The sequence below is a fragment of the Eublepharis macularius genome, chromosome 8, assembly GCF_028583425.1.
Source record: "Eublepharis macularius isolate TG4126 chromosome 8, MPM_Emac_v1.0, whole genome shotgun sequence".
In the NCBI taxonomy this organism is placed as follows: Eukaryota; Metazoa; Chordata; class Lepidosauria; order Squamata; family Eublepharidae; genus Eublepharis; species Eublepharis macularius.
This window is the reverse complement of record NC_072797.1, coordinates 56,406,420-56,432,875: the sequence shown is the minus strand read 5'-3', so window position 1 is coordinate 56,432,875 and position 26,456 is coordinate 56,406,420. Positions and strand designations below refer to the sequence as shown.

Sequence of the window (26,456 nt, the reverse complement as noted above, 5' to 3'; positions counted from 1 at the left end):
CACATGATTAGCTTCTCCAGTTAGCCAGTAGGTGGGTGTGTTTAACAGAAGAAAGCAGTAGGAAGGAGCCTGTCAGCCTGCCTTTCCAGCTAATTAGCTCAGCATACAACAAAGATAAGCGAGCTGGGGAGGAGGACCCCCTGAAGGGTCTTTTGAATCTGGGCAATGTCTGATTGGCAGATGTTGAAAGAGATTCTTGACTAATCCAGTCCATCAATGAACTGCATAAATTCAGTACAGGACTAGGAGAATTTAGGCATGAGGACACATTGTGGCTGCAGTCTGGGGAAAAAGACAGACCAAGATGGACAGAACCTTGGAATCTCTACAACATATAATTTCCCAAGTCCTGCCTCACAGAGACCCTGCACTTGCATTTAAAGACTGTAAGTACCAAACAAAGTTTCTGGACTTTCTGAAATGTAACTTGCATTCATGTCCCATTTAAACTTGTAATGAGGCATTGCAGTGAACAAATAATTGGATGCTGCTTTATACATTTCAGAACTTCTTTCTATCCACTGTTCCTTATGATGCTTACCAAAATAATTTTTTTTAATGCTAATTATTTTCATTAAAAGTCCAAAGAATATTGTTCATCTTCTGATGAATCATTTATACATTGGCAATTGCAGATTATAAAGCATTCACCACACTAATTCTATCTCTAGGAAACGTTTTGTCAGACTGAGAATTTATTTTTAGACTATTTACCATTTCTAAAGATTAGCTTTTTGCTAGGGTGTTACACATATTGCTCTTTAATGAAAGCATGCATTATATTACAAAAATAGCAAAGGAGTTTTCTGGGTTATAACATTCACTCATACAATATCTCTTTGTTTTGTGTGTCTAACCACAGCCTTGTTTACAAGTTCCGAGTCTATATCAACCAATCAAATACTGAAAAGTTTCCTAAATTTAGCTCCAGGAAGTTGTCTATTGGTGTCTGTTGTCATTATCTTGTTAAGCCAGCTTTCAGTCTTCGTTTCTGGCTACCTTACGGATTATCTTTGCTCAGGACTAATGCAAGAGTAAGGTGCTATGTCTGATGAAGGATATAAGAATCTAGACCATAATCATTCTTTGCTCAGATAAGAAAAATTCCTGGACAATATTGTATAGTAAAGAAACTCAGGAATGTTGCACTTCCCATTATAAATGGAATCACTATATAGCCTCCTCCAGATATAGGGTGGCGGGGGGGGGGGTGTCAATAAATTGTAGAAGCTGTCAATTATAACTTTAGCTTATGTTGCTTCATTGCATTATGAAAAATACTCTGCTTCCTTCGCTGGGTAACATTTTATACTAGAAGTTCATTTCCCATATGTTTAAAGCTGTGCAAATATGGGGGAGAAGCTTTTTTTAAAGTATCTGCTTCATTCCTTTCTCAGTAGCTATGTTAAGTGTTAATAACTTCCAACTCTATGCGTTCTTTCAAAATGAGTATGGAATGAAACTCTTTGAATATGCAGCTGGTGAGGGAGAGAAGTTGTATACTGAACTCTTATTCCATATGTAGTTTGACAGGAATCAAGAGTTAGACAGATAAACACAAATAGAGCTTCCTGGGCCACCCAGAAGTAAAACTCTGCACTGCAATGGCAGACCCACGTCGAGCTGCAGTTTGCCTTTGGAAACTATGAGAGTAGATGCATCTCACAAGCAGAAAGAATTTGATCTAGAAAAGGTGAAATAAGGAGGCTTTTTCCCCTTTTCATTGTGGCAGATTCCTGAAGATCATCTGACAAGGTTTTGATTGAAAGTGTATGTATTGGCCTCTCAGACAAAGTTACTGTGACCACCCACACATCTGTGGGCTGGAAGAATGGCTATAATAAAGCAGGAACGCACATGTCAAACACAATGGGGTTACAATACCCTTTTCACAGGAATCTTATCCCAGCATGGGGTTAGCCAATAAAAGCCACTCTTCAGATGAAGAATATAGCATCCCTGAATATACCATTTATCTTAGACATCATTTTCTTATGTGTTATCTACTTCCCTTAATGTGAAAGGTAATTAAAATCTAATCACTAATAGTGTGAAATGTCTTGTTTCAGATATCACACATTACAATCTATTTTGCATTTTTCCTTCTTCACCCTCCCCTCAGAAATGTGGCTGTGGTTAAAGATGGTGTTTAATCTCCATCTGAACTTTAGGGCCATAAACTTTCATATATCAAGTTTGATTGTTATAGTTCGGTGCTCAAAGGAAATATTTTGCATGAAACTGTGTTCTGAATCTTTCCATCCCTTTTGGAAATAGGTGCAGAAATGAAGCCAAGATTTTAACTTGATCTGTAAAATTGTGGCCCAAACATGCACACCAACTTTCATTACTATTATCTCCATTTTTAAAGTTTCTTCTTCCTACTTTGAAACCAAGTTGCAGGGGTAGAGTTGCCAGGTATGGAAATCAGTAGAAGACCAGCATTTCAGCCATACCTAGAGATGTGTGATGTCATTTCTGTTTTTTTCCTGGAAGTGATGTAATGCCATTGGCCCAACAATCATTTTTGTAATTTTTCTCTTGCTGCTACTCAGAGCAGAAATGAGGCAGGATATCAGCAATCCTATGTAAGAGTCAAACTGGTTTTCAATTTTAAACATAGAATTATACCCTGAATTAGGGTTCCCATTCCCCCGCCCAGGGCAGGGGATCCCCAAATCCCACCATTTCCCCCCACTTAGTTGGCTAGCAGGGGGAAGCGCTCCCTGGGGCACCCCATCCCCGGGTGGTGTGGCACACCCCCAGTTAGGGGGCATGCTTCTGCGCCGCAAGACCAGATGGTGGCAGCAGCAGCAGCAAAAGTGGCCTGCTCTCACCACTGCTGCCACCACTGCTCTCACCACCACCGCCCACTCTTGACCGCCGCCACCAGCTCTCACCACTGCCAGCCAATCTTACAGCCGCCACGGCCCCTATGCACCAAACAAGAGTGGGCCATAGCTGTGGTGGTGAAAGCAGCCTGCGCTGGTGAGGACAAGGGCCACTTTGACTTGGGGGCACCTTTGACCCCCTGCATGCTGATGTCACTCCAGGAAGTGACATCATCACGTGAGCCAGGAACACACAAAGAAAGAAACCGGGGTAAGTGCCGACTCCCAATCCCCCCGCCGGGAGAGCCCAAGGACCTTGGGACCTCCCATTGAGGGACTCCAAGTCCCTGGTTATCCTACCCAGAATATGTGTACCAAATTTCATTCCAATACCTTGGTAATCATGGGAGATTTCCAGTGCAATCCTATATTGAGTTACTCCAGTCTAAACCCACTGAAGTCAACAGACTTAGACTGGAGTAACTTTCCATAGGATTGCACTGTTCATGTTACAAACAAAAAATGCTAACGCAGATAGTTAAACCCGAGATCTTACTTTACTTCTGACTTGGAAAGCTAAAAGAAAATGAGAGGATGTATTTTCCCTTATGAATATCACTGCTGGAGACCAGATATTGTGCTGCATTGCCATTTGCCCAGGTAGACTGCTGTTATAAACATCTTAAGAAGGTAAGAACGGCTATGCCTATTTCAAAAAGAAGTGACCCCAGCAATAACATAACACATACACACAAAGCTGCCTTATAATGAATCAGACCATCAGTTCATCAAGGTCAATACTGTCTACTCAGACTGGCAGTGGCTCTCCAGGGGTCTCGGCTAGAGGTCGTTCACTGCACCTACTGCCTGTTCCTTTTAACTGGAGATGCCAGGGATTGAACCTGAGACCTTCTGCAAGTAAAGCAGAGGGTTTTCTGCTGAGTCACAGCTCCTCCCCAGCACTACCACTGCTTGTATCTCAGCGGCAGAGACTTATTCGTTACTGCCATTTTAATCATATTTCTAAAGATATTTTCAGGAACAAGGGTCAACATGCAATTTAAAAAGAGAAGATAGATTTTGCAAAGCCTCAAAGCATTTTAATTTAGTTTACCTGATTAGCCTTCAACAACTTTATCAGAGAAAAGAATGCATCATAAGACAATCCAAGAGCAGTCCCCTAGTGTTAAATTGAGGGTAGTTAACACAGAAGAGTTCACTTTGTGAAAGTATCTGTACGTTTAATTTTCAGTATGGCTAAATCTGTGGATACTTACATCCAGGGAATGGCGTCATGAACAGATAACACAGATTTTTCCACAAAACTGAAAAATATCCCATGTTTGTGGAAGAGCCTGAAATCTAAATGGGGTTAACTCCCCCTTCCAATATAATAGAAGGAACTGCTGTAGGATTAAAAAGCAAATGTCCTCAGTGGCTGTTGCTAGGAAACCACACAGTATTTCCAGGTTTCAAGCCTTAGTCAGTAAAAAGGCAAGGCCTTTTCCAGGGTGGTTTTGGCCTTTAAGTAGGGGATCATTAGGCCAAAGCCACCAGCAAACACTGGAGGCTTGTTACCACCCACCTTGCATGACTCCAGGCCTGACTGCTCATTACTGATCAGCAGCAGCCACTTCAGGAATGCCCGTGTAATGTAGTGATTAGACTTTCAGACTAGAATCTGAGACACCTAGATTCAAATCACCACTCTGCTGTGGAAGCTCATTGGGTGACCTTGGGCATCCCATCTGGGCACACATTCTCAGCCTATCTTACTGCAAGATTGTTGTGAGGATAAAATGAAGGAAAAGATAATGATGTGATCTGCTTTAGGTCCTTGCTGTGGAGACAGGCAGGGTATAAATGAAGTAAATAATAAATGTAGCTGAAGGTAGGTTGGTTGGTTGATGGGTGGGAAAGTGTGAAGGAAGCAGAGAAAGGTGAAAATATGGTGGTTGCCAGGAGGAGAGAAAGAGGAAATCATGTGGGGAAGGAATATAGGAGGAAAATAAGGTGTTCCTCACAAGTCCTTGCTGGTCCCCACCATGCAACTGGGCCTTAGTCTTCCTGGGTAGATGGTGCCAGGGCTAGGGGAAGGAGGGAAAACTGAAGATGGAGAGGAAGTAAAGGTAGGTTGGCTGGGGGTGGGTAGGATAGAAGGAGGCAGAAAACAGGAGGGGAAATGGGGGCTTTCAGGGAAGGGAAAGGGGGGAGAGTTGAGATGCCCCTGCAAGTCCTTGTGGAACCTGCTTGTTTCATAAAATTATTTCTCATTAGGAAAAAGGGAGGATAGTAAAATATTTGCTCCTTCAACACATGGAGAGTCACAGCAGTACTAAAAGAATCGTTGAGCAGCCAGCCCCCAAGGCCACTCCATGGAGCCTTTGGGAGCGTTACACCTGCAAGAGACAAAATCCATTTGTCAGAGAAGCAAGTGGGAGGGGTTTTTATAAACAGAGGGCTCCTTCGGTGTATCAACTTATTCACATGTCTGTCCTATGGCTGGCTCAGGTTGTTTCAAGGTCAGCCAGAGCTAACTGAATTAAGAGCAGGTTAGAAGTTTACAGCTTTCGGAATCCTACACTCCAAGATGATTCCAATTTTTCAGTGGTTTGGCTTTCAGCAAGTTGAAGGAGAATTTTGCTTGAGGATAATCCAAGCTGTGCCCTTGTTCAAAGGCTCATCTAGCAATCTATAAAAACCACAAACAAATCTCAGTGGCCTAATCATATGGCAGTCTGATGAACACAACCATTATGGATTTCTGCAGAACAAGCATAGAAATCAGTACAGAGGCACTCCATACAGTCTGACTTGCATCTCAGCTGTTCTTTGATATTTTTCATTTCACTAGTATTCAACTTAGGTACCTGGATCATTCTCTGCCTTCAGGAAGATCATACAATGCTACTAAGCAGGCATCCTTTTCTTTAAGAAACAAACTCTGCATAAGAGTGGCAGACCCAAGTGTGGTCAAGATGGCTGCAACATTGAAGAAGTCAGACTTTTTCACCCAAGAGAGCACTGACAGGATGATTCCACTCTCCCAGCTCACCTATCAAAATCTCCTTTTATAGAGACTCAGTAACACACACGGCTACCACTGTAATGCCTAGTTTGGCCCTTTAAGCAGATACTCTTTTTGTGTTGTAGTTCCTGAATGAGTACTCTAGTAGACGAAAGGTGTTTGAGTTTCTGTCAGGAGGAAGAGTGCTTCTCCAGTTTCGTCAACAGAAGCAAAGATATTTCAATATTGGAAAATAATATTCATAGCAAAGTTCTACTATTAGATAAAATGTAATGGCAGTACCTTTTAAGTGCATTTGTTCTGTTAACATTTTTACATACTTTATAACAATAAGAGATATAGGTGCTTCATACATGGGTTATGGTGGTGGGGGGACTAAATGGTAACACTGCATGAGAGTCCTCCTGAGAAGAATAACTGAAGCTCTTTTCTGTAGCAGGCAGAATTTCCCTCTTGCAAAATACTAGTGACAAAGAGCTGTTCTAATTTTACCTTAGCCATGATGAACTCACACTGTAGACAACCTACCATCTTTTATTCTCTACTCCCAGTATGAAGTATGAAAATATTAATACTGAGCTACCTTACTAGGTACTTTTAGGATTGGCTGAGATACATATATGAAATGCTTTAAATTCTTTTTTAAAACCCAGCAATGGAAATGCTTATTTATTATTATGAACTCTCGGAGTAGGTTCTCATTTCCTGCCCCAGGTTATTTGGGGAGGAGAAAAAGAAGTGGATGTGTATTTCATAAGATCTGGTTAGGACAAAAACATTGATTGTATGGGCTCCCTTTCAGTCAGCAAAAGATGAGCATGGCCATTTCCACACATCTTACCTGCCTGAGGAACGTCCTGCGAAAGACCTGGAAGACAGCGTCCTCTCGCATGAAATTGTGCCAGGAAGATGCAATTTCGCGCAAAACTCCCGGATAAAAGCATCTTCCTGCCGTGAATTCGTGCAAGAAGACACTGTCTTCCGGGTCTTTCGTGCAATATTCTGCAGGCAGGTAAGATGTGTGGAAATGGCCTAAAATACTGAAGATAGTTTCAGGTGGGTAACCATGTTGGTCTACAGTAGAAGAGCAAGATCTGGGTCCAGTAGCACTTTAAAGACCAACTAGATTTCCAAGGTATGAGCTTTTGAGTCAAAGCTCCCTTTGTCAGGTATCCTTGGAAATTTAGTTGCTCATAATACTGATGAGTTGGGAAGATTGAAGGGTTCACTCTTCTGATTAACACGTAGGTATGAAATTCTATATAGTTGTAATGATAGTCCTCTTGTGTACCATTTCCCCTTTCCCCCTGATGATATATTAGTATCATAAGGGCTGAGGCAGCTTTATAACACTGGTTATGGTCCCTTGGCCTAAATATACAGCATTGTATGTTTCTGAAGATGACTTATGCATGTGAACTGACATACCAAGAAATTACTCCAGATATTTGGGCCCTAAGAAACTCTGGCCAGGGAGACAGCTTTGAGTCTGTGAAAATTCAGAAGCTCAGGTTTGCATCTGCTCTTAAGATGTGAAGACCAAACACATTGGAGGCACATGTACAAAATCTATGTACCCCTTGTGTTCCTTACAGAAAATGAACCTGCATGCATATCTATGGTATGCTCCAAATTATCCCGATTTATGATGTATCGGTGAGAGGGAGTTGTAGGAAAGTGTGCATTTTATAGCAATTTGGTTTATAACAAGCTACATAATTGCTTCTCCATTTACTATATAATGTCACAGCTTCACTCCATAGTGTTCTTTTTTCTTTTTCTGCACATTTAAACAATTTAGTTGTACCAAACTGAGCCCAACATTTACAACTTCAGTGTGAGGTGTGTGTTAAATTATAGCGTCTAATGGGAGGCAGCTGCTAGAAGGTGCACTTATAAGTTATGGTATTTGCTTAAATGATACAGTTTTACTGATTACGTGCCACAGATTGAGTGAGGAAATGGAAGACAATTTTAGTAGCTTTGCACAAAAGAATCTTTTTTTAAAAAAGAAAAAAAATCTAACATGAAATGTATGAAACTCTAAAGGTCTATGTTTTTTCTCTGCAGTGAAATGGTTATTTAATAATAGTCTGACAAGTTAGTTAAAACAACCCGTCTTCTGAAAACCCTTTTAAAGTCTAAAACTGTCTAAGCAGGAAATACTTACTGTGTGTGTTCTTTTCTTTATAAATGCCTCTTTTGTGCCAATGAAATATTCTTGGGGTTATGGCTTCATTCTCTCTGCTCTGAAACCCATACACCCCCCCTTCCCAAATCGGGCAAGTAAATCCCTACTCAAATATCAGGCCCCAATGCATGGGTGCAGTGCATGGTCCCACCTAGTACCAACTGAAAATAGTTACTCTAACTAAGGAAGGCAGAAAGATGCTTTAGCTTTTCTGCTTTACTTAGAGTAACCATAGCAATGGTCAAAATACCCAGTTTTCTTTTAACCTAAAAATATAAACAACTGGTAGAGTCATGTGCTAAACCAATGGAACATTCATTTATTTATTTTATATGCTGCTTCTTTGCCTCAAGGGATATCCACTACTGCTGCCTGTTCTCACCACCACAGCCCCTGTGCGCTGAACAATAGCGGGCTGCGGTCGCAGCAAGAGCAGCCTGCACCAACTGGAACAAGGGCCCCCTTTGACCCGGGGGCGCTCTTTGACCCCGCATAATGATGTCACTCCCGGAAGTGACATCATCACATGAACCGGGAGCGCGTGCACGCATGCAAAGAAGGACACTGGGATGAGTAGCAGCTCCCAATCCCCTGCCAGGAGACTCCAGGGACCTGGGGATCCCTCGTCGAGGGACTCCAGGTCCCTAGCAACCTATCAAGGCAGCTTTCAAATTACAAACACAAACAACAATATAAAATCACACTAAAAATGAAAACAGCAACAATGAAATAATCAGAACTAAAGTTCCAAGAAATAAACAGCACAGCACAAAAACAAAGCCACAGGCTCTGAAAGCCCAAGTAAACTGGACGGATAACATCTGTCTCTCTGAAGGAAGTTCTATAAGTGGGTCACAACCACAAAAAAGGGCTTATTTCCAGTCAGACACCCATTCAAATTCCAAAAGTTGAGGTACCCAGAGAAGGGCATCCAAAGGACTATCACAGCTGATGGGCAGCTTCATATTTTGAAGGTAGTTTTTCAAATATCCTGGTCACAACGGTATAGGGCTTTCACAGTCATTACCAGCACTTTGAATTGTGACTTGAAACAGAGTGGAGACCTGCAAAGGACATAGGGATCCTATTCCCCCAGTGGGAGCGGAGATCCCTCACTTTCACCTTCCACCTCCTGCATCCGCTTTCCTGGCTGGTGGGGGAAGAAGGCACAGGAACGGGCCTCCCAGACTAATTTTACAGTGGGCCAATTTTGGCCCATTTGAGGTCCAAATCAGCCTGCTGTGAAGTGCATGAGTGTCCCACACCTGCACAATGACATCATTTCCTGGAAGCGACATGAATGTGCCGGTGCTCCATGCGAATGCAAGGAAGATCATTGGCAAAGCAAAAACGTAAGTGCCAGGCCTTTCTCTAAGGAGACCTGGTAACCCTATCAAGGGACATTTAGTTACTGTGGTGAGTTCCAGTTGTAGGCTAGCCATCAGTTGAAGCAACTATTCCAGAATGAAACTTCCAAAGATTTTCAAAAATGGATGGCATGACTTATCCGTGGTTTCTGAAAGTCAGGCATTCTTGTTCTAGGAAGTATGTCCATCTACCCAATTTGTTGTGGAGGTGAAGGTCATAGTGGATTATACACAATTTTCCTTCTTACCTGCAGTCTTCTAACCCTCTTTAACCACTTTTTAAAAATTTATTTCCTCACCCCCCTTTTCTCAGACTATCAGCTCTCCATCATACACGGCTAGCCATCTAGACTAGGCCACAGTTTTATTTATTTATTTAGTTTGTTCAGGAGAATTTGATGCTGCCTTTCCGCAGCCACACTTCATTTATTATGTTTTAATGCTCTCTCTGCTGACTAAAGGTGGATAACAACTTACCAACAAGCAAAAGTACAATAAAGCTCAACTACAAAGTACAAATCAGACATAACACAAAGTCATGGTTTAATTAAACTTATGGTGGTTATGATTGTCCGAACATGGCCTACTCCATTATCTATGTTTATTCTGGATCTGTCAAATCAGGATCTGAAACCATGGTATGAAGTCAGCTTATCAACCACTATCAGTCCTAGCTATAGTTTCATGTGATAAACCATACACCCTGCTTAATCCCAGCTGATTTCTTTTTGCTGGCCTCTCCTCAAACCATGAATTTCAGTAAACATAGGCAAGCTAAATCTTGACTTTGGAAACTGACCATAGATTATTATATGAAGCATAAACGATAGATTTCTATTTCTTTCAATCTTAGCTGCCACTTCCACATTGCACATGCACAAAGGTATTCTCTTTTTTATTATTGTTTCATACATTCCAGAGCATAGATATTGCACTGAGAGAAAAGAGGCTTTGGAGAGAGCTCTGGCAGATTCACCTTTGCAGTACTGCTACATGTTCTTCTCCAGTTTACAGAAGGCATCCCTCAAATGGAGGCACAGGTCGCAGCGGTTGTTCGATCCTCATTTTTCTATCTAAGACAGGCTCGACAACTTGTCCCTTACTTATCGACCCATGACCTTATGACAGTGATCCAGGCAACGGTCACATCCAGATTAGACTACTATAACTCGCTCTATGCAAGGCTTCCCTTGGGCTTGATCTGGAAACTGCAGCTGGTTCAGACTGCAGCTGCACGGGTGGTTGCCAGACCTGCAATCATGGCACATATAACACCCATCCTCCGTCAGCTGCACTGGTTACCGGTTGAGTACCAGGTCCAGTTCAAGGTTCTCGTGCTGACCTATAAAGCCCTATGCAGACTGGGCCCAGCATACCTTCAGGACCGCCTCTCCTCATATGTTCCCCAGAGGTCACTTTGGTCAGCTAATAAGCATTTGCTGATGGTCCCTGGCCCCAGGGAGGTCTGCCTGGGCTTTTTTGGTCCTGGCTCCGACCTGGTGGAACTCTCTGTCGGAGGAAACTAGGGCCCGGCAGGATTTGTTATCTTTCTGCTGGGCCTGCAAGACGGAGATGTTCTGCCAGGCATTTGGTGGGGGCTAGGCTGTCCTCTCGCCAGCCATACCATTGAAGACCGTCCACCACCCATGCAGGAGCTCATAAGTATGATGCAGCACATGATGCAAGAGCCAAGCCTTGCGTCTAAAATGCTGTATTTTAATATTAATATCCGCCAATTGAGAAATTTTAATTGTATATGGAATAGTATTTTAATGTTTTTATAATGTTTTTATTGTTTTTAAACTTTATGTAAAAATTGGATGTTGTTACACCGCCCTGAGCCTGTCTGATGGGGAGGGCAGTTTAGAAATGTAATAAAATAAAATAAATAAAAAATAAATGTCATATGAGAACCTGTTTCCCTTTTAGCTTGCTCTATAGACATTTGCCATGTGAACAACAAAAAAATATTCTCTTCTTTATAATGTGAGGCAACTTTCACTGCCAATTATGATATAAAAGTGTCTATGAGCCTATTTATTGGTCTTCAGAGGTATTTCAATAAGGCTTTTAGGTACTAAGTGCTCATGTAAATTACTTGCCCATAACTTTAAGTAGTGTTTTGGAAGGAATGCGAAATGTTCAGGCGTATCACAACACTAGCAAGAGAGGAGAGGCAATACCTCTGATCTCCAAGCTGTCACAAAGCTCCATCAACTCCATGGAAAATGGCAGCAAATGTTAATAAATGGTACACCTGTGAGGGTGGTAGGGTTGCCAGTCCCCTGCCAGGGGCGGGGGATCCCCTACTCCCACCAACCTCCACCCCCACCCCCGCTTACCTAGCTGGCGGGGGAGGAATGTGCCTCCTGGGTGCGCTCCCGTGCAGCGCAGCGCAATCCTGGGCAGCATGGTGCACTCCTGCATGCTGCAGTGGCCCAATTCAGTTGAATTGGGCCAAATTTGTCCTGGATCAAGCCGGATTGGGATGCTGCAGACTGCAGTAGCACTGCTGTACTCCACAGTGGGCCAAATTGCACTCAAATTGGGTCCAAATCAAGTCAGATTTGGGCCGAATCATGGGAGCGATTCCAGAGGTGGCTCCCACCCTGCACGATGATGTCGCTTACCTGGCCAGTGGGGGGGAACATGCTTCCCAGGCACACTCCCAGATGGGCCCGATTCGGGTCAGATTCAGCCTGATTTGGCCCAATTTGAGCCGTATTCAGATTCGGGCTTCCTTGAAGGGGGGAACAGAACAGTGAGTATTAGATCTTCCATCTCCCACCAGGAGGGTAGGGGGACCTGGCAATCCTAGTGGGTGGCACTGGCTACCTACCTTTATTTTGCATTGTAAGTATACGTACAAGACAGCAGGTATACATTCCTCTTAAAATGTAGAGTATTAATGTGACAAACATCTTTCTTTGACAAGTACACTGCTTAAGAAGGCACCTTGACTTATTCTGCGACATTTTTTTTTAATTAAATGACCTTCTGTTTAAGTACATATATTGGCAGAGGAGATAATTTAAGAAGCCCTTACCTACTTTGTATATGTTTCTGGGCAAGGGAAAGGAGGAGAGCCTTGTGGGAGCCAGACTCAAAGCCACAATTGCCAACCTCCAGGTGGGGCCTGGAGATCTCCTGGAATTGCAGCTGCTGTCCAGACTTACAGAAATCAGTTCCCCTACAGAGAATGTCTGCTTTGGAGGATGAAGTCCACAGCATTACATCCTTGAAGAGGTCCTCCCCTCCCACAATTCCACCTTCCCCAGGCTCCACCTGGGAGTAGGGTATGTCCATATTAAAGAAAAAGGAGAAATGCATGCAAAGCAAAAATCACCCTAGATCCAGTAATGTCCAAACAGGTCAGACCTCAGAAGGTAGATAAAAACATTTTTCAAGTCATGTGTAAATCTTTAAGGTGCATTACTGTAACTTAAACTTTTGATACAATAATTTACAAATATGCAGAAAATAAGAGGATTCTTTTGCTGAATGCACCAGTCACCAGTCTTAATTCCATCTATTAGACTGCTTTGATTACTTTTATAGGTCAGCAGCAAGTAGCAGATCACATTAAGCAACCAGTTCATAAATGCTGCTGGTCTCAAGGGAGAAATATATCTTTAATTTAGAAAAAAAAATCTTTTTTGTGACTTGGGTTTTAACCTTTGCTCAGTTTGTGTCAGAACTTAATTCTACCATCACACATTGAGATAACCATCTGGCTTCTATTTTAGTTTTGGTTTAATTGGAGATGGGGAAAGGTCCACACTCTTCTGGGTAGGTCAAACAGAGTTTTACTTTTCTTATTATTTTGCAGTCTTTGTACTTTCTGTTAAAATCATCCATACAAGTATTTGAATGAGATACAAGTGCAACAATTACATTCTGTGCTTCCCCCCCATTGAATAACATAGAAAGTAGCCTTTCAAAATTGGGGGACTATAAAAACTGGATTACAAGAGTGTTGATTACTATTTTGAATAGATGACATGAAATAAAAATTCTTGTAAAGAATCCCTTCTGAAACACAGAAGAAGAAAAAAGTTAGATTTCTTAAGTCTCAACATAAGTTGGAAGCCCTATTACTAAACAGCAGTCAGCTGATTTTTTAAAATCAACATAGAAACCCATTGTCACAGGTCAGTCTCTCTCATCACATCAGTGAACATCATCATATAAAAATGAAAGCAGCAAAGCCAAAAGACAGAAAGTATGCATTTACACTTGGGAGTTTTTGAAATATTATTTTATATTTACTTTAAAGTAGAAGTGTGACATTTGAGTTCTGTACAGTACCTTTTCTCCACAAGATATGACAAAGCCGGACTACCCTAGTGAGCTCTCTCCCCATGTAATCAGGAGAATTTTACTATATATCAGGTAAGATGGTAGGTAGATTATTTGATAATCTATGTATTGACCTTTGGCCAGCTAAAATCTGAACACTCTTACAGTTTTTGTATTAAACCAATTGATGCCAGTCTTCAGAAACACTTAATTGTAGTAGAAATACTTTCCTGTATACCATGCTATTAATAACAGTTTTTTTGACTATGCATAACTCATGGGATGTGATTAACATATTGTCATCTGTATGTTTTTGGTAGTGAATGTTGTGGCAATGCTGCAGGAATTTTGGGAGAGTAAACAGAAACAGAAAGGTGTATTTTCAAGTGAAGGCACTGTGGTATATGAGTCACTGAATTCACCTGGGCCTCCATTTGTGAGTTATGTCACCCTGCCTGGAGGAAGCTGCTTTGGTAACTTTCAGGTAAGAATATGTATACACTGAAGCATTTGATGGACAGGATATATGCTAGCAGTAAGGTCTATATGCTTTTCTATTCATCAAGACTATATCCATACCTCTCTCGTATTCTTAGAACCTGGGGTTACCCAATGAAGTTGATTGACAATAGATTCATAAAGACAATGAATGGACAGACCTGTCAACAGCCACCTTGGTCCCCCAGAGATTCTCTCTAGGCATCCTCCTCATATCCACCAGTTCCAACCCAAACATCATATGAAAATAAATCACATTGCTTGGCTAGCTCCATGGGCCCCGCCAGGAGACCAGGCCACCCCTGGATTTTTGTCCCATGAGTATCCACCCAGCAGCCCTTAAGGCAGACAATGCATAGGAATTGCCACTTCAGCCTGTGATTATGGCCACTCACTTGTATAGATTTTTTCAGTATTGTCCAAATTCACAGGAACACCCATGTGATGTATTCATTGGAAAGTTGAACTGAACTTGGGGAGACGCAGGTCCAGTTTCCCATTTGCCTCAAAATTAACTGGGTGATCTTTGGATAGTCGCTCTTTCTGAACTAAACATAAGCTTAGAAATGTCAAGTCTAGAAATCTGGATAAATTAATAGTATAGTAGCCAAAGAGATGCCTTTACATATATATACAAGTGTAACTTGAGATGTTAGAAAAATCTCTTAAGTGTAGTGACTTATGAAAGGCTCCTACATCTTGGTATGTATATACAGCATGTCAGGGTGATTAATTTAAGTTTTTCACATTGCCATTACTCAGCCTTTTTTAATGAGGATAAAAACAAGCATTAGAATGATAACTGCAAAAAAGAGTTGGATTTAGATCCATGTTATTTGCTGTTTTAAAACTTGCTTTTGGTTCCTTAATATTTAATGCTAGTCAGCTTATATTAGGAACTCAGATAGATCTTTCCATTGGTTCAAAGGAGAAACAATTCTGGCTGTAAATTCCTCTCTATTACCCTACCCAATATGTCCCTCCCTAATTTTAAGTAGATATTTGAAAGTCTTCCCTTTCGATTAGCAAAATATAAATTCTGTCTTGTAGTGTAGATACAGGGATGGATGAATAGATGTTTTCAAAATGTTTTATGACTGAAAAGTGCTATTTGTGGGAGTTATTAATAATTTATTGACATGATGTGTTATGTTTACAAATTTAGGTATCTTGATAGTATAGTAGCTAAAGAGAAGTGAGCCTCTCCATTTGAAAAAAAAATACACATACACCCCAAAGTGTACAGACAAGGGACCTGAACCCTGCCCTCCCTGAACTTTGCTTAATTGTGCCCAGTTTCTTTCACCATTTTTCTCTGAGCCTGGCTAGCAAATGGTAATGGAGCCTGGCCACAAGAAAATAGGCTTCAACCTTACAGCAAGGTGAGACGGGGGGGGGGGGGTGTCATCCATGCTCCAGTCTGTTTTAAACCAGAGCCTGCCATTATACATGAGAACAAGCAGAATCATACATATTAGGCCCCCATCAGTCAGCTACAGTGCTTTTTACAGTGCACTAAAAAAGAAAGACCCCAGCAGTTCTCTTACAAAAAGGGATGCTCTGATCCTTCATTGCCAACTATCTATCTCCTATCTCATAAGCATGTGTGTACATTTACTCTTTACTGTCACAAGGAGAAGGGAAGCCTTAAGCCTCTACCTCCATTCCCCTTGCAGTTTGTATAGCAGGTGGGTTGCCTATCCTTGGAAGAGGCTGAGCCTCTGCCTCTATTCCCTTTGTCTCTGCAGCCCTGCCTGCCCTTGATCACAAAAGAGCTTCCGTCTGTCCATCTTATTGTGGGCAGGGGTGTGGGGCAGCTGTTGCTTCTCTATATCATCCTCTCTCCCCAAATCTGCAGGACAACTACTTATTGCAGGGTGTAAATGTAGCCTCTGCTTCCATTCCCCCTTCCGTCTGTCCTGTTTTTATGCCAATGTGTACAAGCAAAGCCTTTACCAGTGCATAGCAAATGAAGCCTGAAGAATGAAATCAGTGTATGAAAAACATATAGCCCATACTTAATTAGAATCAGAAAGCACCCCCGCCCCGATAATGAAATGGTGCCATGAATGGCAAAAAATTGGAACATATACACAGAAATACCAATGCTATTTGAGGGGGAAGACTGGCCAGCTGTTTTGCCTGGATGGTGTCCCTTTCACTTAGATTATCTATTGTGTTGCTTATTTTATTTATTGTCCTTCCTGCTTCCTGTTGTCTAAGAAAATACAACCAAACAGTGAGGCATTGAAATATTTGTCAGATTGGGAGTTTTCTGAGTGCTCCTGAATGTCAGAAATAATTCTGTTTACATTTGGAGTATTTACTCTATTTACAATTAGTTGTTCTTCAGTTCAGGTCATTTCCACTAACAATTCACTTTCAGCTCTCTTAAAAATACAATCTGTCTGCAACTTCAAGAACCATGTTCTCTCAGAAACACAACATCACAATTCAACATTTCAAACACATTATGCTTGCTCTGGTCTGCTTCCTGCAAAAGAGATTCCAGCCATGTTGTAATTTGTTTTGATATAAATCTGTAAAACCACCTTCTGCTCAAACATGACATAATTCCATTTCCTTGTAAACATAAGCTAATACTAAATTTCAGGCAATAATAGCAGTATAATTCTTCGGGGTGGGGGAAGTATCGTTTTCTCAAAAAAAAAACCCCAAACCAGTCTTCATAATAGATTTCACCTTTTAAAAAACATTTTGTCTCTGAGTTTTTCAGTTATTAGCTCTATACTTTCTGTACATGATAATCAAGAAACCCACAGAAGTAAAGTTAACAGAGATTTCAAACTGGTCGGAACTGTGTGAACCTGCAAAGTACTTTGCTACACCTCTGGGGTTGCTGGACCAGCTTGCTGCAGTTAATTTTGCATCCTTCACTTCTTAAAGCGTGATGTGAATAAGGAGTCAGGGAAATGTTCTGTGAAAAATTTGGTGTATTCTTTCTACACAATTTAATTACTGGTTGCCAGGCTGGGAACTTCCTAGAGATTCGGAGATGGGGTCTGGGGCGAGGGCAGAGTTTGCAGAGAGAAGAGAACCTCAGCAGGGTATAATTCCATAGTGTCTGCCCTCCAAAGCAGCCTTTTTCTCCAGGGGAATTGATCTCTGTAGTCTATAAATCAGTTGTAATTCCACAAGACACTGTACAATATTTTACCCTATTCTGCCAACAGCTGGACTACAAAGGCATCAATGCTCATTTCTCTGAGCTTCATCACACAATCCAATGTCTCCCCAGTGCATTTAATGATGCACTTCTAATGCTGTTAGTGTACATGAAACATCCATTATGCATTCCCTCAGTTATCAATACTTTCACTTCAACACCATCCTAGATCTGATTCCGGTAGGTGTATGAGAGGATATTGGATAAGCTATGAAGGCTACAGGAAAGAACATTAAGGAAGAGCAGACAGGTCTAATTGAAAAAAGCAGTCTGCGAGGAACAGAGAGACAACCCTGAAAAGATTTAACAGATTCCAAGGGAATGGACTGCCAATACTTTAGCTTACAGATATGTTTCCCATCAATGCAATTCTGGTAAGAGCTAATGAATTCAGATGCAATTCGCTGTGAAGTTCTCAAGTGAAAGCCCTTGGAACAGATGGGATCTGGGTGAGTTTTGGGGTCTATTCCAGTGAGATTTGCATGGGTGAAATTTGCACTGGGTTACATCCTTCATTGTTATAATGTCTTTACAAAGAGTGGTACATATCAGAGCACATTGTATTTTTACTAATTTTTTACTAATTTTTACTAATTTTACTAATTTTTGCTAACTTGTTGAATTTTTAAGACATGATATTGGGGATGGATCCTATGAAGGAAGTGTATGAAGCATGCTTTATAGCAGACCTTTTCCCACTTTCCCCCAGCAACCCTCCAAGACCTCTGAAAAGCAAGAGCTGGAGCTGAGGAAACCTCATGGATAAAATGCCACAAGTTACAGGAACTGCAGTCAGGAGAGGAAGTTCAGTGAAATCACCCTTCTTCTGCTGGCAGCAGGAATGCAGTGGACCAAGAGAGAGGAGGATCAATTTTATGCAACTACTTTCCTTACTGGAGTCCACCCCCCTCTTCATGGCAATTTGTCCAGGAAGATTCCTCAATCTCCAGCCACCTCTATGACATCATCTTGTTGTGGTTCACTGGAACCAATCCAAGTCAGAGCTTCATGTGCTATGAAATATGATGGCAGCCTCATTTGGTCAGTTCCCTGCCTATCAGCTATGCACTCTATTTTTCCCTGTGTAGAAGAAAGGACAAAATATCTTTTAGTTTATTGCTGACACTGTGCTTCTTTGTATTGGTGGTAGACAGAGCAATAAAGCAGTAGCAACACTCAACACAGATGCTTTTCTAGTTGTAAGAGGGATGTTGGCTTCTCACATTTGCAACTAAACTAGCTTGTCATTCAGTTAGGACTTTCCCCCTAACTTAATCATGCTGTTAGGCAAATAGTAATTTTAAATTGAAATCAGTTTAAGGTGTTCCCCAGATGCAGATGAGCTAGACTTTCTGTCTAACCCTGATGATCTCTACACTAATACTTGGTCCCTGCATTAATACTAAATGTATGTGAAATGTAGTCGATGCAGCTATATATTTCATGCATTTTCCTGATGCCACTTTATAGAAGGACATTTAATCCTAGCAACTATAGCTAGCCATACTTTCAACTTAGTATAAAGGAGGGCAACTTGAGGCCTATCTGATAAATTTCTGGCTCCCCTTTTGTTGAACTCTGATGTCAACCCACTCATAATTCTAGCAGATGTTTTTGCTTTTCTTACCAATAGGAATGTCACTGACCATGTTTTTATTTAAATGTAACAAAGTAGATTTGATACATCTTTAATTAACAACTAACAAATGTATATAAAACTTTTAAAAACTTGTTTCAGCTTTTAGGCTATTAACCAGAAAAACTGTCTTTACCAAAACTATTACATAACCATTACTATTACAAATATTGACATTGCTTCATTTGTTAAATTTGTGAGCACCTGTACTAGGTGTCAAGGGAACATATTTTAGGCATGATCCTAGCAACTATAGCCAACCAAGCTTGCTGAATGACCTTAGGCCAATTACACACTCTCAGCCTAACCTTCCTCACAGGGTTGTTATGAGGAGAACAATGTAAGCTTATTTGGGTCCCCACGGAGTAGAAATGCAGAGTATAAATGAAGTAAATGAATCTCTCCATATTCATTCCAAGTCTTACAGCTAAGGTTTTTCTTCACACCAGCTTATTTCTAGAAGGCTAGCTAAGCCAAATAACATCAGTCCTGTTCACGTTACATTGATTGCATCTACAATCCACGTACAGCATATACTTCATTTTTCTTTATATGTTTCTCATGTTACATTAAATGCATGTACAGCTGAGCATGTGATTCAAATCCCACCTACATCCAGGTACTAGGCCACAGTTTCATTTCTAAAGAGAACTCACACTGGCTGTTTCTTACAAACAGGTGTATGCACATACATGCAGACTATATGTGTGTTCACTGTAACATGTGAATAGTGCTCCAATTATCATACACCATGTGGTTTCAATTATTTTAATAATCACAGGTGATAGGGTCCACAGTCCCAATGACTCCATTGCACAAGCAGAAGTTCTACAACCTACACTTCCCAAGGTCCACTGACCCTCAGGAGTGGCTTGGGAGGCGGGATATGAACTGGAGGTGCCAGGAATCTACTTAGAGTTCTTTAGATCCAACAAAAATTTTAATTAAGGCTATCCTCCTCACACTGTTTAAATGGAAACCTGGAGCATGGGTCATCCTAACAGGGTCATTCTAATTAGATTGTGACTTTGAGAATGAAAGAAATGGCCAGAATTCCCCTCAACACTGTGTTGACTTGGACTGCAACTCCATCAGTGAACAGTTGAGCTTCCCTGCTCTCTTTGGCACCACCACCTCAATAAAGCAATAAGCCAGGAGAAGATTCTGATAGGCTGGCGGTCAACAGGATGAGTAGAGGCCTGAGGCTCAGTCAACAAGTTTTATTCAAATCATATTTGAATTTTCAGTTAAACTCAAATAAGGAACTTTAAGTTTTCTGATTTAAGAGTATGATCTATGACTAATCAGTATCAGATGGAATTTATATACTATAATGGGTACAATGTGAATTTTCATACATAAATCCTTAATTGGATTCAGTAACATTACCCAGTAGTTATAAATCAAACAGTAGTTGGAAGAGGAAAAGGCCAGACAGCTGCAGGACAGCCAGTTTCTCTTTCATTGGATAACAGCTATAGCGTGCCAGCCACTCTCTCTTCCAGCGAGCATTTAGGCTCACCACAGGTCTCAGAAGGCACAATAAGCATGCACTGAGATGGACACTTCTGATTCATTTGTATATTACGCTCCATTTATATGGAGCTACATCGACCTAAATATTGATAAGATTCTTTTATTGTGGAAGGATTGGAATCAGTGTTAAAGGGGATCTTAGGAATGAAGACTACAAATTGTTATCCTCTGAGGAATTGGTATGATTTCCAATTATGTCATATATTGACTGGAAATTTGGTCCCCAAGTAATAACATTCGATAATAATAACATTCGATTTATATACCGCCCTTCATGATGACTTAACACCCACTCTGAGCAGTTTACAAACTATGTCATTATTATCCCCACAACAAAACACCCTGTGAGGTGGGTGGGGCTGAGAGAGCTAGAAGCTGTGACTGATCTAAGTCATCCAGCTGGCTTCAAGTGGAGGAGTGAGGAATCAAACCCGGTTCTCCAGATTAGAGTCCTGCGCTCTTAACCACTACACCAAACTGGCTCTGGTATCAGGTATTATTATACCTGATTTCACATTGTAACAGAAAGTCATGCTCCTTTTTGGAAAGGGCTAAAGAAAGATTTTAGGGCTGTGTCATAAGCAGACATGGGCACGAACAGCATTACAAACAGAAAAAACCCGTGAACAGCTAATCTGCTGTTCTCAAACAAGTGGTTCGTGAGGCCCCATCCTAAATGAACAGGTGGTCGTTAAAAGCCTCGTTCATTGCCTTCAACAGCCCTTCGCAAGCCAGACAGTCTGGCACCTGCTGCAATCAATCCCCTTGGCAACCGGAGGCAAGGAGGGACTGAACTCTGAACTCCTTTTGGCTTTCCTTCTGGCTTTAACCCTTCAAAGTACTTCCAGCAGAGAGTCCCGTTTTTGCCACTGTGGAGAGAAAATGACAGCCAATGGGGAGACACATGGGTCATGCCTTTCCCTGGGTGCAATCTCTTTGAAACTTGGAGGGTCTTCAGAGGACAGTGAGGACTATGTCCCCTGCAAATTTGGTGGGTATTGGACATTGGGAAGGTCAGTTTGTGGGGTGTTTAAAGGGCCCTGTCCCTTGCACGTGGCTGGAAAGGATCTTTAAAGGGCCAGGTAAGTGGGTTTGAGGGGAGGGGGGGCTAAGTGGGGGGTTGGGGTGTTCTGGCCTCCACGAACAATGAACATGTCCGGGAACAGTTCATGTCCGTCCATGTTCATTGTTCGTGGACGGCACCGAACGACGAACAGGGTGTTCAGGGGTTTTTTCCATTTGTGCCCATGTCTAGTCATAAGTAATAGCTCAGAGAGATACCTTGGTAAGGGACAGAGACTGTAGACTAGGCTATTGGGTACTGTCTGGTGATGTAAATACTTTCCTACTGAGTAGTTTGACGTTGCTAAAGATGCCATGTTAATTAACTTACGCTTAAATTCAGAAAGGTTTCATGTATGTTTTTGGTTTTCTCCTAGTTTTTCATTTTTACAGCTACCATGCCCTATTGCATCTGTTTTAGTTAAATTTCCTAACTGTTGATCATGTTGTATTTTGCTCTGTGAATGTCTTAGCTATTGATTATATTGTATTCACTTGCAGTATTGTAATGTGCCTTGGATCTCAGTGAGAAAGGCAGACTATAAGCAAACAACAACAACAACAATAAAGTCTGGATGCAGGATTCAGGAGTTAATATACAGCTAAAAGAATGATAATGTGCCTTGTGGTTAATTCATTTAACACTTTTAAATATAAACATTGGTCATACAAAATGTGGTTTTAAGGCTCCCCTAGACTCCAGCATGTTTGAAACAGGGAAAATGTCAGTAGAGAGTCAACAATGTAATAGAGAAAACCATTCTAATGTTGGATGTTCCTTGTAGATGTTCCTGATCATAAAGCATTTCTACATAGAATAATTTTAAGCCAGTACCTGGTAGCCACAAGATACGTAGTGTTAAATTCAGCAATCCCCCGTCCACTAAGTGAAGAAACTTGTCTCAGCAGAAAAAGTTTCTTCCATCAGAGCAAGACTCCTCAATTTGTGGAAGGAAGTTCCTGAATCCATTCCACGGAAATTATAATGACTTCTGCAATGTCTGCTACTAGCTCAGACCCTTAAGGCCAAATTAGACAAGACAGGAATCCTTGAGTTTGCCCCAGGGACACAAAGCCATTTTAGGGCATGAGTTTCCACTTGAGAACGCTTTTAAATTGTGTTGCAGGGCCCAGGGGGAGGAGGGGATTCTGTCTTCCCCCTGCACCAATTTTCTAGCCTGAAATGGCAAATAATGTCCCACAGCATTTTGCACATGGCCACCTCTTACAATAGGAATGTTAACCGTCATCTAAATCTCTGGCTTTCATCTTTTGTGCATATCAGTATGTAATGGGTTTACACATCTAACTGCAAAAATAAAGCATGGATTAAAACTAATGAAAGAATTTCCGTAAAAATAGCTATTTTAGGAGAATAAAACATATATATACTGGACACATGATAACAAATCTGCAAAACTCTGAAATCTTGACACATGACATGAGCATTAAGAAAAAAAGCTGAAGAATGCTAAATAGAAGGCATACAAACTTGCCACAGTCATTTGCTGGGTAATTCTGTAGAATCTATAATAAGGCTTCTGATGTATTCTAGGGAACAGAATAGACTTTATAATGCAAGGCTTACATTACTTATTTCTATAACATCAAGAGCCTAATTTCATTACCCAAGTTTATCATGATTTAAGGAGATCTTTAATCCACTAGGCACAGAGAATCATCACCTAAAGTATATGAGCATATGGTTTTCATCTCCATCATTGTAGCCTTAGGTAACTTCCTGAAATCACATCCTTGACTATTAGAATGTATGTAGTTGTCCCCCATGTCTCTGCCTTCTGTTTCCATCCAGAGATATTTAGCTTACCTTTCCTTTAATCTCTATATTCTATAGTTAAGCTGCTGCAAGGTTTAAAATAAAGATGGTCTACATTACAGAACTGAAACCACATACCCTTCAGTTTCATCCAAGTAAAAAGAACTGGGACTTTTTTACCTAAACCATCTGCCCAGCATATTCCATGCTTGATTTGGAACCTCCTTCCAGAGGATCCAAATACAACAGTGATAATTCAGTTCAGAAATCAAAATCTTTTTTACTTGTGATACACCTTGACTACCCCCTGGGGACACATTTCTGTACATACTGTGATGCAGGGTTGTCTCTAACCAGTTTCTTAAAGTTATGATTTGCTGCAGCTTAAAGCGTTGCTGCAATTAAAGAAATTGTTGATAGGTCCCCACCTACCTGCAGCTATAACTATCTCCAGTACCGCCAAAATATGTGTAGTCTCTAAATATGGCTCAGAATGGGATCCACAGTAGGTTCTTTGACCTAGTGAGGAAAAAACTTCTTCAGTTAGAGATTGCTTAAACTTGGAGCATAGGCCAAATTCTTGGAGTCTATGGCCACTTCCACACATTCCAATTTTGGGGGGGTTTCTCTGTCCTAAAGCCGTGACTTCCTGATCTGCTTCGAGAACTCACCTTTCACATGCATCGTCTTCATGCGTGGTGTTTGTGGGTGTTTGTCGCGGGGGGAAAAGGTCCCAAAACAGAAAACGTGTTCTTTATCTGCGCCTCGTCACAAATGACGTTAGCGCATTTCTGCCCAACCTTTCTCTCTTTTTTTGAGTGCATGCAGGATTGCTCTATACCATTGTCCTGTCTTTCAGCTTTGGTAAAAACTGCACGTGCATAGAACTCTGTTCTTTACTGTGTATTGTCGAAGGCTTTCACGGCCGGAGAACGATGGTTGTTGTGGGTTTTCCGGGCTGTATTGCTGTGGTCTTGGCATTGTAGTTCCTGACGTTTCGCCAGCAGCTGTGGCTGGCATCTTCAGAGGTGTAGCACCAAAAGACAGAGATCTCTCAGTGTCACAGAGATCTCTCAGTGTCACTGAGAGATCTCTGTCTTTTGGTGCTACACCTCTGAAGATGCCAGCCACAGCTGCTGGCGAAACGTCAGGAACTACAATGCCAAGACCACGGCAATACAGCCCGGAAAACCCACAACAACCATCTGTTCTTTACTGTTGAATTCCCGCTTAAAGTTTTAAATGAAAAGTGTTTAATAAATAGGCAAATGGTAGAGTAGCATGATTGCATGATTCCATATTTAAAATAAAATCATAAATGGCATTCTGTTCTCAATGTTGTTCCTCGATGGGTAGTCCAATTGCTGAGTGATCCAATGTAGAAAGCACCGCAGTATGATTCCCTTTGTATACGTAGATATTGTAATAGAACAAGGACTGTTAAAAAAGTTAAAAGGGGGGGGGATTATACGATCACACATGTGACCCAGACTCATGTATGATGTATAAAGGAGGGATAATGATGAGAGGAGGGATTGGAGATTTGTTGGAGGGCTCTTCTGAAGCACAAAAAAGCCTCTACATGCATTGAAACTGTAGGGTAATTGTGCAGAAAACCTGCATCAAAAATAAACACAGACCAAAACAGGTCTCACAAAAAATGCTTACAAACCGGGATCATCATGACCTGCTAGCGCATGGGAAATGATGATGTGTGTAATGAGTGAGATAACCCACCAGAGTCCCATTGGCAGGCCATCCCATTAAGGGCACGTGGGAGCGGCCATTATTTAATTTCAAGCAAACTGGGATCATCATATGAGAATAATACCTAGGGAGTATGAAGTGTCTCCTCTGTTTCTATGAAATGTCATGAAAAGATATAAGTATCTCTTGTCTACACATGTTTTATTATTTATCATCAGGTAAATTTAATAACTGTAAGTTCAGTTAATATACCTATACTGCTTCCCTGAATGCACACAGACAATCTTTATTTTCCTCTACTTGGAATTATTTTCAAGCATTATCTCTCCAAAGGAGAGGAGAAATGATCATTTTAAAGCAGAAAGCAGATGCATGGTGCTCATATACTCAAGGAGTACGTAAATGAATTTAATTCCATTCTTAGCATATTATATCATGCCAACCTGACCTATCTTTCCCTCCCTGTTTTGTGTGTGTCTATGGGAGGTGTAACTTCTGTATGTGAACCTAATAATGAAGCATGGAGTAAAGGGGGGTTGCTTGTGTTCACCTTGTAGTTACTTTCACTTATGAATACATGCATTTTTTCCCAATGTCAAGCAGGAGTTCAGACACCTTTGCCCTTAGAAAAATAAAAAGTTAAAATTCTTACAAACCTTTAATACTCAGTTCACATGAATTTCAGATCTGAACTGTTATCACAAGACAGACCAAACCTATTTGAACTGAAACATTTAAGAAGGTTGCAACAGAAAGTCATATGTCAATGACCTAAATGAAAATTCTCAGTTTGGTTAAGCCTTTGTGTTTCCAATTACTTCCAGAGAGTAGTAAGAATTATTCTGCCCTATCCCCCCAGATTGGGACATCTCTCGGTCTGCAAAGATTTGCTTTTCACTTTTAAATTTATGCCGCCTCTTTGATCTGCTGCTTTGCTAGCCTTACTTAAAATAAATAGTTTCTTTTATCTCTCATTTTTACTAGGTTTTGTCTTCACAAAGATGGTTTAAATCCAAATTATTTGGATTGGTTTCTATTAAAACGTTTATTATTAAAAGCGTACAAGTCTGAATTTGGTCTCGGAATTTGAGAAAGTAAACATCCATATATCCCACAAGAGAAGGTTGAATAATAAAAGTATGGTTAGATATGTTGATATAGGCAATTCAGGGAAGTTTTAAGAGGTTTATAGAATTGCTCACAGGCTGTTAAGGTGTGTCCATTCATATACAATGCAATGGGCAAGTCTTGGAGGATTTTTCAAATACATTTGATAAAACATTTGTTGCAAAGAAAAATGATATTTATATAATATTGTTTCCTTAAGCAAACATATT

General features: G+C 40.9%; 1 protein-coding gene across 1 annotated transcript in view; it reads left to right on the top strand.

Moving 5' to 3' along the window:
* The first annotated feature begins 292 nt into the window (after positions 1–292).
* Positions 293–26,456, top strand: part of LIX1 (limb and CNS expressed 1) — a 51,767-nt gene continuing 25,603 nt past the window's right edge. Inside the window, exons 1-2 of the mRNA XM_054987353.1 lie at positions 293–386; positions 14,037–14,200. Of these exons, the coding sequence (XP_054843328.1) occupies positions 305–386; positions 14,037–14,200 (246 nt within the window). The 5' untranslated portion in view covers positions 293–304. The remainder of the gene's footprint in view (positions 387–14,036; positions 14,201–26,456) is intronic.